This window comes from Zosterops lateralis, assembly GCF_965231275.1.
Source record: "Zosterops lateralis genome assembly, chromosome: 18".
Classification (NCBI taxonomy): domain Eukaryota; kingdom Metazoa; phylum Chordata; class Aves; order Passeriformes; family Zosteropidae; genus Zosterops; species Zosterops lateralis.
The window spans coordinates 247856-263042 of record NC_139778.1 but is presented as its reverse complement, the minus strand read 5'-3'; the positions used below and the strand labels follow the sequence as shown (position 1 = coordinate 263042).

Here is a 15187-nt window from a genome sequence, read left to right as displayed (position 1 = left end):
CTCAAGTACAACATCCACACATTTTTTGAACACTTCCAGGAATGGTGAATCCATCACTACCCTGAGCAGTCTGTTCCAATCCCTGACCACCCTTTCTGTGAGGAAATTTTTCCCCTAATATCCAGTCCAAACTTCTCCTGGCACAACTCAAGGCTGTTCCGTCTCCTCCTGTCCCTGCTCCCTGGGAGCAGAGCCTCAGCCCCATTTGGCTGCCCCCTCCTGTCAGGGAGTTATGCAGAGCCAGAAGGTCCCTCCTGAGCCTCCTCTTCTCCAGGTTGAGCCCTCACCACCAGGTCCTTCAGCTGCTCCTGGTGCTCCAGCCCCTTTCCCAGCCCCATTCCCTTCCCTTGACATGCTCCAGCCCTTCAATGCCTTTTTTGTCATGTTCCCTCTTCTCTCCTAAAGTACAGAGCTGCTAATGATTATGTTCTCTGTTATGTACTCTTTAACACAAGACACAATAGACACTCTCACATATAATTTCGAAGTCTAAGTAAATTTCAGAGAAGCAAATATTTGTATAGAAGCAACAGACAATGAAAAAGAAAACCCCACTCCATCTTCCATCTTTGCTCTGGTTTAGATCTGTGTGGGAACATGCGGACACAAAGCCAACTCAGATGGACTTTTATAAGGAAGTGCATAAAGAACAGACTTTGCAAAATTCTGATAATTTTTAGTTAAAAGCCTTTTTGTTGAAAGTATTATTCAAGTCTTAAATATGGCCCCCTGCGGGATGAGTGTGTGCTAAACCAATTCTTAACAGACCTATTAATTGCACTTCATTAGTTGCTTCAGACTGTAAGTTTGTGGAGCCACTTTGATTCTTAAGTTTCTAGCTGGCAGGAAAAACAAGGCCTGATTGTGTCAGAGTGGAGCTGCTGAAGAGATCAGTGTTTTTTACAAGGGACGTAAAAATGGTTCACAGTTACTAAAATAGAAATCTTCGTTTGCTTTTCGGGGGCGGAGGGGGGAAGGAGCATTTATAACTTAGAGCTTAGCAATGAGTAATTAAGAAATACACCAATAAATTAATCTTCCCAGGATATTTTATGGCTTGTGGAAATACAGTAAAACACATCTGGGAATTTTCCAGCTGAAAGTTCCCTGCAAGTTGGATCTTACTGGATATGGTTTGAATCCTGAATATGGTTTGAATCCTGAAATTATGTAACATTTTCTCCTATGTGAACACCACAGATACTTATTTTACTTCTGGATTTTTTTTTTTTTAAGATGGTCAAAACACATATTCAATAGGACATGCTGCTTTATCAGCTCAGGTTTGTCCTGAAATACCCATGTAAGGAGAATGTTACCAAAATTAGCTGCTTTCAAAGCCTTAGCACAGGATTACAGAATGGTTTGGGTTGGAAGGGACCTTAAAGATCCTCTCTTTCCACCCTCTGACATCGACAGGAACATCTTCAACTAAACTGGGCTGCTCCAAGCTGTGTCCAACATGGCCTGGTCAGGTCAACAAGCATAAAGAACAAAGTTTACTGCCTTTTGAGTAGGTTTTTTAGCCACCCTGTCAACCACTCACCCTGAAGAAAGGGTTTTATACTCACCAGCATCCAAACTCCCAGTAGCTGCAGTCCAGCCCATCATGGGAGGAATGGCCCCAACAACAGCTCCCACCCAGGTGTTGGCAATGCTCATTCTCTTCAGAGGCGTGTAACAGCACGTGTAGAGGAAGATGTTGAAGGCTCCCAGGGCCCCAGTGAGAGGGTTCACTCCCAGAGTGAGCAGGGCAATTCCCGGGATTCCGCAGGAGGCAGCGAAGCAGACAGCGAGCAGGGGGCTGTGGGGAGACAGTGGCACATGCTGAGCAGAAGCTGGCCTTAGAGAATGGCTGTTGTTCCTTTCCTTTGGTCTCCCTCTCAAAATTAAGACTGAATTTTTGTTACTGTTTTACTCAGCCATCCTAAATTTTCCTGTTTGAGCCCCCACGCTAACAATAACAAAACAATCTTGCTACAGCTTTGCAATGGAAGTGATCCTAATCTTGTGATCACTGTGCTCACCAAATAAATCCAAGCTCTGCAGGTAATGGAGAACTGTTCTCCCTTATGGAGAAGTGCTGGTTTCAGCACATCTTCCTCCTTCATTTTAATTTTAGTAAATCTAAACCTCTGAAAAAAGCTCAAGAGTTGAGAGTAAATTAAAATGGTTGCAGTTTGTCAGATTTTTAACTGATTGCAGTTGTTCAATGGATCCTGCAAAATGCAACAGGGTTAGACACAAAATTAGGAAGCATTTATGAGAAAAAAATCATTTTGAAATTACATCAATAGGAATAAAGTATTCTTTGACTTTACTGAAAAAAAAGCCTGTATGTTCTACACCACCATTTATCTGATGCACTGTACTAAGCAGAGGGAGCACACCAAAACAATGCTGACAGCAGAATCAAAACTGGTTATCTTGTAAGCATGGCTGAAATTAACTTACTATTTTAGGTTTGGTCGAAAGCAACAAAGAACAGAGATGCAAATTATCTCTGTGCATTTCTATCGTGCATCAGCTGAGAACTCAGGAAAGGTTGGAAACTCCTATTAAAACCTGTCAAAAAGTGGCTAGGGCTATGTAAATTTCTGTTAATTAATTCCACAATAAACATCTAAATAGGATGAACGAGGATTTTTAAATTTTTTTTGGCTACTAGAACCACAACTGAGAGGCAGCATGATGCCACTACCCCAAGGAAGCTTTAGCTGTGGTTCCTCGTGTGTCATGTTTGCTGCTGGTGGGGATCTCCTCTTGTGTGCTTGTTTGAGGGGTTTGGTGTAATAGGAAGAGAGAATGGAAGCCTCTAAGAAATGTGGCATGGGGAACCTCTGGAAAGGAGGAAAATGCCATTTCATTAGTTGTATTTAATAACCCATGTAGCTAAATATACACTCATAGTCATCCATGTAAAAACAGAAAATGTGTGTGCTTGCAACGAAGGTCTCTGCGTGGAGTTCAGCTTTACACTTTCTGTCTAACTGGAAACCACAAAGCCTTTGTGTTCTACAATCCACTCTGCCCTCTGGTCAAATCCTTAACCCTAAAATACATGTTGCAATCACTGCTCCAACTCTCCTAAGAAAGTAAGAAAAATTTGCTGGTGGGGATGAATTTTATTGGAGTTTTATCAGCAAAAAATCTCACCAGTCAAATTTTGATATTAAAAATGTTTGTTAGACCAATACAGTACAGAGATCCTAAATACTTCTGTGTCTGTGTGTTATGTCTATGTCCCAATGTGCATGTCCATGCTCATGTTGCTCGTCACTGCTCAGGCACACGAGGTGATGTTAGCTGATTTGATGCACTTTCCACTGCCCACATCTATCAAGGGACCATAGGAGACCAGCATCTCATCTTGGAGCAGGAGAAAGGCTGAGCCACTGAGCAGCCACTGAATTTACCCTACCACCTCATGTTCACACAGTTTCTCCCACTACAGCCTGATGTAACCACGCAGCCCATGTCAGCCTTCGGCAACCCAAGGCCAGGGAGTTCTCACATGGTGCTCAAAAGTGGCTGAAGGGTCTCTCATGGTTTTTTCATCCTTAAACCATTCCAGGCAGTAAGTGCAGGCTGGTGACAGATGCTAGCACATATACCTCATTTCACTTGGGCGTTCATGTTTGCTGAGGGAATTGCTCCCATGGGAAAAAAGGCAATCTTCCATTGGAAAACTGGCCAAGGAGCTAGCTCAGAAAGCAAACATCTTGAGTAAGAAACTAGGTTTTATGATGGTTTCTTGGGAGGAGTTGGTTTCAGTTATATGGCTGATTAAAATCAGGCTTTGGAAAAATACTGTAAGTGCCAAACGAGTTCTCTTCAACTTCCAACTCTAAAATACCCAGCGTGTCACCACCTAGGGCACTTCCTAAAGGCATCCCAAAACCTAATAATTCTGCCTTGTCCCTCTTCTCTCCTCTACTGACAACAAATATGCCCAAATCTACCTAATAAAGTGCTAAAAGACATCCACCTTCAACTAAAAGCTTTTGAGAATTTCAGCTTGACTAATGAATAATCAAACTTCCTGATGCAAAGGAAATGTGTTGCAATGTTCATCCAAGATGGCCCCACCCCAGTTACACTCCACCGAGAGCATCCAAGAGGACAACAAGAAGCAGGAGGAGGATCAGCCCCACGTTCTTCTCGTTCAGCTCTGGAGAGATGCTGCTGGTTGGGCTGGGGAGGATTGCTCAAGGACAGCCCAGAGCTGCTGGGGGAAATGGGAACAGACAGGAGGAATGCAACATGGGTGCTATTCAGCCATCTCCTACACACTTTACCATGAGACATCTATTGGACCCTCATCCAGAGGAGTGAGGAGGCTTTGGATGACACAGCAGCATATTTTAATTCATGTGCAATAATACAACCTCTTAACTAGTTGCCACTTACAGATGTTCTGGTTATATGCAAATAATGAGTGTACACACATGTGCAGGAAATAAGTTTATTTAGCAGGCTCTGGAACTGTGGATAATAGTACTTACTGACTCACAGCCTTACTTGGATAAAATTAAGAGGTGAAAAAAAAAATAAAGCATTTATCTGTCTGTAAAATTAATGTAGTATTTTACCTATTTTGCAGCAGCATTTAGCAAGCTTCATGTCTATAATGATCAACACTGGGACTACTTACACAGGCTTTTCTGTGCTGTCTTTGCCAAAACATTTTGTGAAGATGACTGTTAAAGTAGAGTTTGAACTACAATCTAAAAAACAGTGTTAAAAATGAGGCAAAAGTTTAACAATAATTAAAAACAAACCAAAAAAACCACACACCACCACAACAAAGCACAAGATGCAGTTCCCTCTTAAAACTATGAATACTTAAAAATATGGAAAATTCCTGTATCAGCACCTAATGCTTTAACCTATTCCCGTGAATAGACTGACACTCCCATACGAGTGCAGACAACAAAACACATATGAATCCTGAATAGGTGCATTCTTTCAGTCAGCAGTTCTGTGCGATTCATGTTCAGATGTTATGCAAATACATAAGAAACTTAATTTGTGACCATGTGTTAATGGGAAACTGGGCACACCAAATGTATTTACATAAAAGCAGCTAAAGTATAAGTGTGTATATTTGAAAATTAGATTCAAAGCCTAATACAAAAGATAATAAATCCTGTCCTTTCCCTGTCTGTCAAAAACCCTTTATAGACATGTCACTCACTTCTAAAAGGGTAAACTAAAAAAACCCCAACAACAATGCTTTTTTCTGTAGCTGCAGTATGCCCAGAGTACCTTAATGGATCAGAACATTTAAATTCCCAGTTGATTATTCTGTATTAGATCTCATTAGTATTGACAATTGTCCCTCAGGCCACAAGACCATGGATCTGTTCTGCCAAATGCAGGGTGATGCTCTAAAATAAGCAGAGCAAAGATGGTGAAGGAAGAATCCAGGCATATGGAACTAGGAGGGTGGAAAAAGAGGAAAGTTTATTTAGAGTAATTTCCATATCCAAACAAAGCCAAATACATACCCTTGTGTTCTTTTGTGTGGAATTTTAGTAACAGCAAATACTCTGCACAGATTCTGCCCTTTAATTAAACTGCAATTTACCTACTTTTTGATGAGACAAAAGCTGGGTTTCAGTTTTAGTGAGTTTTCTGTGTCATCCAAGACACAGGATCAGCAAGACCACTGTGCTGCTTCCCCTCACTCACCCACAGAAATGGTACTAAATTATCCCTGACTTCAGCATCTTCCACAGTGGCAGGTAAACAATGCTGAGACAAGGTGAGACTGATGGCTCAGAATTATTTCAATATTGCTTCTCTGGTCCCAAATTATATATATCTGCATATATGTCAAAGCAATTTGCTGTAACAAGAAGAGGGACAGACTGAACAAGGTTCCTGCCCAGATGGGCTGAAAACGGCAGGAACTCAAAAGAAGGTATTCTGCAGACAAAGAACACAAGTGTGATCCTCATCTGCAACTACGTTTCACCATCAAAAGCTGGGGTAAAAGTCCAGTGCTGTTCCAAAATCAGATTTCAGGAGGAAGCATCGTAAGTTGCTTATTATTCTGGAATCTCAAGGTACTAAAAATGTCCTCAGAATACTCAAAGCTGCTGGAGGAAGCCCCCTCTTCATTTCTCTAATTTTTTCCAGGTCAGCAATAAGTTTTTAAGTCTTCTGAAGCCACTTACAAATTCAGACAAAAGCATCAGTCTGAAGGTTTCACCGTTTTCCAACAGCAATGAGAGGTTGTACAAACAGAAGTTCAAGTACTACCCCTTCGATGGTTTCTGTGGCTGCAGAAACCCACAGTCACAACGGGGAAAGGATGTCCATGGAAATTTCTACCTACACTCATGCAGAAAACCATACTCCTCCTTAGCTGCTGATTTAGCTTTGCTCATCTCCTGGCATCCTCTCAATTCCTGCAGCCAGGCAACACTAAAAGTTGCTGAAAACAAGTCCTAGGGCAGGAGCTGTGCCTGTGGTCAGCAGGACTGTCCTACAGCACTGGGCTATGGCTCGCCTCCTTCAGTGAGAGGAGCATCAGCAAAAATTATTTTTTTAACTTACATTTATTTTCTTTAAGAGCAGCACCCAAGAACTGCTGAACTCTGCGCAGCAGCTTTTAGAGATCACCCTGAAAAATCAGGGAAGATCATCAACCAACCCCAGGAGTTAGAGCAGGCAATCCCATCCCATCTGGAGAAGACAGAAGGAGCTGAGGGTGTTACAAAGACTGTAAGAAGCTGAGGTAACGGGCACGCAGGCCCATCTCCTTCAAACACACACATCTGGACTGCATTTGTGTCATTTCCAGCCCTGCTTCCCCTGATGGACAGATGCCTGGAACTAGCAATGGGGTCATCTGCTGCCACGAGTGCTGCCAACTCGGCTGACTGCCAGAAAGGAGCCAGAAGGCAGGAAAAGGCACATTTTGCCCTAAATAGTAACGGTAGCATCCCTGAAATTATTTTTGATGGAAGGTTAAAAAATCCCCTCACACAGTTTCTATGTTCAAGGTAAGGCCCAGAGCATTAAAAAAAAAATCAGTAATCATGGCAGAATGCTGAATGGTGGCAATATACCAACTATGAAATTAAATTTTAACTTTCCACACAAATCCTTTCAGGCTGTGTATTTATATATTTAGTACTAAAAACCATATCCATTACCACTGTCAGCTGTAAAAGTTCTATTGTAATAACAACACTACTAATGGGAACTGGAACAACACTGTAGGGATCAGTAGCTTCATTGCTGATGACTTTACTAAAGTGCTTCTAAATTTTTTTACGAAATAAATTAGATAAAACTCCCAAAGAACTCTACAGACAGACTGAGGGTGTACCTGATAGAAAAAACATCCCCATTCAGATGTGAGATTCTGAATCAAAGTGGTTACATGAGGACCTGATCTAGTGGGTGGCATCCCTGTCCATGGCAGAGGGGCTGGAATTAGACGGTCTTCAACCTCCCTCCCAACTCAAACTATTCTGGGATTCTGCAATACATCATGACCCCTAATTAGTATAGTTTTGAGGCTGCGGTTTTTAAGGACTCAAAGCAAAATATTTTTACATTCAACTACAACTTTCAATTACAGATTGGATTAGTCTCAAGGAAAGATTTCTTTTCAATTAAAAGGAAAAAAAACAGCTGTAACACTGACAGAATGGACATACTGCCAGACATTTATTTCTTTCATGTATTTCTGATTCAGCATCAGTTCAGAAGCTTTACTTAACACATGCAATTCATGCTCTCACTTTTGATCTTCTCTTTTATAGGTACATAGTAGCTGAATATTATGAAAAGCCAAGAACCTGCTGATTGAAGCTTAAACTCCCAAAGTACCAAAATTATATTAAACTGAACAATATGTATCAGTGAGCTAAAATGGTACTATTTTAAGGGAGAAAATGTTGAGAAAGATTTTAATAGATATTCATTTATTCTCTTCCAGTCATGCAAGAAAGTTCATGAATCATGACAAGGGATGAAGGATGATGCAATTTAAAACTAAAACATGAGACTAAACTACACTTTTAATTGGGAATTCAGTTTTTCTCCATCGACTGCAAATATCAGAATACAGCTTGTCCATCATTTAGCACTGAAGACAGACAAACAAATGGGGAATTTTTTCAAGTCTTTCTTTTTTTCTTAATGAATTAATTAATTTTGTCTTCACAGGTTAAGTAGTATCTACATTCTGTCAGTGTCTGGCATTTCATTCCCAAAAACATGTTGCTGTGGTAGATCAGACTCTACATGTACTACAAGTATGGAATTTTGTATCAGATCCTTTTTAACTGGGTGTACCATGATTTTTAAAGACTGCCAGAACACACCTGTTGCAATTGTGCCCACTTGTGGTTTTGTGTCTTTTCCATGATTTGATTTCTGGTACTGATTATGATAAAGATGTTGCTAATCTCAAACTGGACAGTACTTTTCCCCAAATGATTAAAACAAAACAAAACAAAAATAATGGAAAATAATGGAAAAGTTCTAAACCTAACTTGGAACATGAAATCTGGGCTGAGGAAGAATTCAGTGTTAAGAGGAAGTATGAGAGTGGTAGGTGGTCCCCGAAAATCTAAGGAGCTAAGTTAACAGATAGCATTTAAGAACACTTAAACACCACAACAACTGTGTCTGCAGAAAAAGAGTTTACAGACTCAATCCTCAAGTAAACCTCTTCAAAATTCAAATCTCTCTGAAAGGAATCACCCCCAATACCTTTGCTTTGTCCATACAGCCCAGCCAGGCCCATCAGTGTCCCAGCTAGAGCTGGTCTAGAGCTGAACAGATAATTTGGCACAACAGACATCAACTAGCCCAGCTCCTCAGAAGATGTAAACAAGGCCCCTGGCATGTCAAACTCACCCAGGGGACCCCAGCCAACCCCTTTAAAGTATGAATGCCCCCGTATCATTGGCCAGTGAGCTGGGCAAAGTTAAGACCCTTAGCCAATCTCGTGTGTAAGCACGGGAAATCTGAAGCCCCTATAAAAGGGGAAGCCCAAAAATAAACTCTGGCTGTTGCTGCATGATCTCGGTGTGTTCTGCTGTGTGCCTGCCTCTGTCACCAGCGGCACATCGGCCCCAAGCTGGATGTCATTGTGAGTGACAGCTGGATCATCCACAGGGAAACAGAGAGGGATGAGTGATGTCTAAATCTCCCAAGGAATGTCATACAGTGAGAACTTGGCATAAACGAAGTTCAGACATGGATAAACACCTATCATTGCCTAAGTCTCATAATGGAGTTGCCTTTTTGAGTTTTGCCTCTAAATTGCCACCAGCTCTGGCTTTGCATTAAATATGCTTGCTCAAAAGTGTATTTAGTGTAAATAAACACAGACTACAATAAAATACTGCCTGTCTGCGTCAATTCATTTCTGTCCCAAAGAAGAAACTGACCAAGTATGTAGCCCAGGCAGCTCTGCCACGGGTGTGTATCATTGTATAAAGCATAGTCAACACTGCATTTTACCCAAAGTGGGGCAATTTCTTCCCCTCACTCCTCAAGAACCCAAGCCACAGATGTTCTGTGTCCCCTGCCAGACTGAAGTGCTTTAAAACTATCATAAACAGACATGGCTGATTTAAAAGGATCATTTCATCCTGAAAGGGTCACATCTCTCTTTTTTATGCTTGAGTAAATCCAAAGTGGCTTGACTGATTTTGCTGAAGGTTTTGCTAAGGTGATGCAAGAATTTCAGGTCAGCCAAGGAGGGAAGGATCAAGAGTCCCACCTTCAGCATCAAGCTTTATTCTACACATCTCCTGCTCTCATTTTGACCAGTTTGACTCTCTGCAAATGATACTGGGATTTGTTTTTTCATGCTTTCACGAGCCTGCCCTGAGGTCTGAGGCCAGGTCTGGGATGAGACAGCTCAGTGCACCGTGGGGAGATTTGCAGTTCAAACAAAAATAAAACTTTTATGCTGCCCTTTGTTATTAAGCAGACACTCCAATTGGGCCTCATCACTTCACTTGGAAATAAAGAATTACAAATGAAAAGGACCTATACTTACAAAATGTTTACGCTCTTATTACACTTGATATCCACACCAGAATGTTAATCATAACAACCATGAGCAACCCTGTGGAGTGTCAACATGCTCGTGGTATATGGCTTTGTCAGGTAGGAGTGAAAGGGTGACTAATAATATTCACAGCTTCCTCACAGTCATGAAAATGTAAATATTTTTTTAAAGTCCTTACAAGACAAACCTACAGTAAATCAGAAAAATGTCCCCCATAATACTGAAACTAAATCCTCCCCTTTACTCTAACCTTAGAGAGTGGCAGTTAAGTGATCTATCCATTCTACTTCAAAATCTCAGTTTTCTCTTTGTTTAAGAGCCAGACACCACCTGATTAACCAGCTGGATAATTTGGTCTCTCCAGAAACATTTTTCTGATTTAGAATGATTAAATAAAACATGTTTCTGCTCAGCCCTCAGCCAACATTCGGAAAGCAATGGGTAAAGAAGTCTCAGACCAGATCTCAATCCCATTCAGACAGAGGAAGCTGATGTTCTGGGGTATTTATCCACCTGCTCTTCAAAAACCAAAAGAGAGAAGATAGTCCGTCACCTCAGCACAGGAACGCTGCTTCTAAATACATTTCCAGGACCAATGAAAATGAAGGAAGTTATTCCCTACAGCAAAAGAGAGTAGGACAAGAAGCAAAGGTCAACCATGGGAAGAGGATCAGTCTCTAGACACCAGCCAGTGGAAGAGCAATGGAGCAGATTAAGCCTGACAAATTTCAAGTTCAGCCAAATCTTTTCTGTCCATTTGCAGATTCCCCTGCACCACTGCAAACATGCTTTTCACATCCGCAGCACAGGAGAGAGAACTTCTAGCTGCCAAGTCTCATCTCAGAGTTGAAGAGGATGAGGATGGCTGTATTTTGTGGTTCCTATAATATTATCCAGGTAGATTATCTACAGTTACCATCTGGGGTTGTGGGGTTTTTTAGTGGAAAAGCAAAATGAAAAACCCTTCATATACCATCAAAGAGCATGAATAGAATGGATAAAGGAATAATTATGCATGACATAATTATTGTCACACAGGCAGCAAAAGGAATCACTGTGGCTCCCTTTCAGCATGATTTATAATTTTATATTTCTTGTGAATTTACATCCTTAGCAACAAAATAAAACACATCAAAGCGGTTCTCCACATATCTCAACCTCAGGAACACAGTTTTTCTAGTCATAGAGACCAGAGAGCAAGCATCTGGTTTTGCACAGCTAATTAAAGTGCAAGAAAAACCTCTTTTATACCTGATTTGCAAAGCTGATAACATGAAAGCTGTAACTTGTATGAGACATGATGGACTGTCCTTCACAGAGAGAAATGCACTTCTAACATGACTCACTGTAAACAGATCTCAGTGTGCAGCAGCTTCCAATCAGAGGCAGCTCCATAATTGACATGTTGAGAAGTGACATTTCCTACACCACTTGGGACAGGGGAATGATGATGCTATTGTGGTTAAACCAGGTAAGGTTCAATACAATTATAGGGAACAACGTGTTGGGGTTTTGACTGCATTAAGCCAGAATTTACAAACAGGAACCTGAAATGTTTGACAGACATGGGCAGAAGAACCACCAGGAGAACATTGCTCCCAAGATGGGCAAAGGATCTTGGGCTTTGAGTTTAAATAATGTTTGTTTGTAAAAACTCACTTTAACATCACCTTTGGAGAAAATGACTCATCACTAGTCAATTAAAGAAGAAAAGAGGCAATGGCTGCAATCAGTGTCCAAGAGGCCCATTCATATCAGACACAAAGATGGCAGGATTAGTTCACAATGGCTCAGTTCCCTCCAGCCCCCACGGTGAGGAGCTGACATGAGAGGATAAGACAACTCCATTAGGAGCCCGTATCACTTCTCTGCAGTGTTCTCCACAAGCAGATGGAGCAGCTATTTAGCCAAATGCATCGTGACTCCAGCTTTATACCATGAGCATGTGGGATGTTTCCTAATGTGAGGCAAGGCACAGTGCACTCTGATTTATCAACTGTCCCGCACACAATTAAGGATTCAGATAAATAATTTGGGGGTAAAGACCCATAGGCTGAGCTGAAAAACAGCAAGGCATGAGGGGTCAAGTTTTTCTGCAGGATTTCTATTTACCAAACACAGCTGCCTGCAAAGGAATGTCTGTGTTGAGTTGTGACAGAATGAGGCCTGGGGAGGAATGAGCTGGAGAACCAGCAATTGCTTCATTTCAGCTGAAACAAATTTAAATGTGGAGTCAATAAAACAACCCTCTTTATTGCCCTAAGAAACAAAATATATATGTAGTTAGAGCCATATAATTTCTTCCTAACACATTTTGATCTGAGGACAATGTGCAGTATCACCATTTTTCTGGGCATTCTACGAAAGGCCTCTAATACCTTAGAACCATTTAATCAACATCCCATGCAGGCAGTGAACAGATAATTGAAATGAAAGTACTGTCATCCATATCCCCTTTGGGAAAGAGACACAGTAAGCATTATATCATTGCATTAGACCATCCTTTGATGTGGGCTTTATTCTGTATTAACTATGTTTTAGCCTCAAGGTTTCTCCCCCCACACGTCTCTGTGACATGGCCATGCCAGAAGAAAAAAAATTTTAAAATACCCCGCTGTTGAAAAAGCAAGAACTACATTCTTACAAGCAATTGTACATGTCAAAAATATAACGCTGCCTTTTAAATTTCTTGTTTACTAAACATAGTCAATGACAGCCCCTGGAAAACGCAGGGTGGAAAAAAAAATTAAGGCAGGAGGGTGGTGGGGGGAAGGAATTAATTTACTTGTTTTTAAATAATAAAGCCTGAATACAAGCAGGATAACAAATTCTTGAAAAGGCTGCCATGATGGTGTCTGCTTTGAATTGTGCCCTGTTTAAACAAGAGGAAAGCCTCCCACTGAAAAAAGAAACATTTTTATCATTCAAAAACATCTCAGGGCAGTCCTGAGGTATTTTCTAAACAAAGCATCACAATGCTCCCCTGCAGGGAATGAGCATCTGATCTCTTAAAAATGAGTATTCTTAAAGAACTGTAGATTTATGGAGTCCTGCTTTATTTGCTTTACCTTAAGTAGAATGAAACCTGTCTGAAATGACCACCCAAGGGAGCAGAGCCACAAGCTAAGCAGGGGCTGAGCTCTAAAGGGGACCCAAATTGGTACCAAGACCCTTGGGGAGGTTTTAAATCTCTGGCTTAACCAGAGCTAGCAAAACACTTAATGCAGGTCTCAATGTAAGCCCAGGATATGGATTTTCCTTCATTTACATCCCTGCAGCTCCACTAACATCAGTAGGAACTTTCTTGATCTATATTAGTGTTAAGCAAAGAAACAAGCTAATTAACCTGAGTTACCCACCATGATTACAGGAGAAATTTTGTTTTAAGATGCACAAATTTTTCAGCGTGGGCTGCTTTTTTTACACTTGTAATAGTAGGTCTGCTACAGGCAGCAGAGTGGGAAAACTCAGCTTTACACAGAAATAGTCTAGAGTTCAATGTGCTTCTGAATGAATAAAATCTCATATGTTGCAGTTTTCTATTAATTCATGAACATCCAACTTCCATATCTGCAAATGTGACTTCTATTCACAACAATAAGCCATTGGTGAGAAACTGTACTGGCATAGGAGCCCTTTCTGGTTCGATTTTTCAAGTGTTTGGCTTATGGTTTGAACTGAACAATGTCTTTACAGTTGTGAATTGGTTATTTAGAACACACAGCTCAAGGTCTTTTTTTTTTCTTTTAAGATGAAAAACTATTCTTGTACAACTATGAAGACTTTTATGAGTGATCAGCACAGTGGATCCAGCAGTCCCCCAAGTTTGTATAACTGCCACTTTTTAGACGGAGCATGTGCAAGTAAAGGGTGATCAAACTTTCACTTTGCACAACATAACAGAGCAGGACACTTGTCACCCTTGAGGTTAATCTCACTTAGCTACTGCAGCTCATACCAGAGATTTATTAAAATTAATCTGCAGGAAAATTAAATCCATTACTTTAAAAAGCAAGGGAAAAATCACGCCCAACAGGAAATCAGGAAAAGCTGCTGCCACTTCAGACAAATCTAAGATTGTGTGAGCACATGAAATTTTTCCTCATCACTGACACAAAACAAGTTCATAGAAGGAAACAGTATCAGCTGTTATTATAATGCAGAACACCAATACGTTCAATGAGTTTAACACAGCAGCCCAAGTATAAAGAACATCTCAAGCTGTATTTCTAAAAAAGACTTGAGGAGTCAGAAGAGGGAGGAAGACATGTGGGCAGGCAGGATGATGGATGGCACTCAGTGGCATGCTGTGTTTGGGTCTACTCTTGTTGTTTTTGTAAGAGGATGTCTCTCATTACTCTCTGAATAGAGATTAAAGACACTTACATCTCATTGCTCACAGAGAACATTTTTTTCAGAGCCTTACAAATTAAATAGAACATTGAAAAGCAAGCAGTCCATGAACTATCTGGTGTTGTCACAAATCTCCCAACAGTGTCAGAAGATTCCCTGAGGGCACCCAGGGAGGTGGGTTTGGGGGCTGGCAAAAAAGGTAAACAGGCTCTTGTCCCTGTGTTCAGCAGCCCCAGCTCTGCAGAACCTGTCTGTGTCATTGCCTTTATGGATTGTTCAGCCCAAATATATAAAATATAAAGCAGGGGCACACTGAGCCGCTAAGTACTTGTCTCAGCCATCAAGATGATGATGCAATACAGACACTGCCCAAAGGATGGAGGAAAATTACTTTTCCAAATCCCATCCTTCCAGAGATCTTTGCAGAACTCATTCCTGGCTCACAAGGAATGATGGATGGGCCAAAGCTGCCCAACTGAGACTTCTTGAACGTAACCAGTCAGAGAACAATACTATTTCCAGCCAGACCTCAAAGTGCAGGCCTTGCCACAGAGCCTTTCTTTGAAAGCCACAGAGGTTCCTCATTGATGCCAAAGGAAACTGTGAGTCCTCAGCAACTCACAGAAAAAGGTGGCACGTGGGGGTTTGGGAACCATATGAATGTGCACGCAGGGAAATGAACCCGAGACGGACCTGTGGTGTTTTCTCAAAGTGAAGGCTTCAGGGAGAAAGAAGGAGAGAAATGCTGTTGGAAGCAAGATCATTTAGAATGGACAGCTGGTCTTA

At 41.2% G+C, this 15187-nt stretch overlaps 1 protein-coding gene across 2 annotated transcripts in view; it reads right to left on the bottom strand.

The window, feature by feature from the left end:
* COX10 (cytochrome c oxidase assembly factor heme A:farnesyltransferase COX10) overlaps positions 1–15187 on the bottom strand; it is an 82748-nt gene that overhangs the window by 10550 nt on the left and 57011 nt on the right. For both annotated transcript variants that reach the window (XM_083874650.1, XM_083874651.1), the window contains exon 6: positions 1572–1804. In XM_083874650.1, the coding sequence (XP_083730776.1) occupies positions 1572–1804 (233 nt within the window). The remainder of the gene's footprint in view (positions 1–1571; positions 1805–15187) is intronic.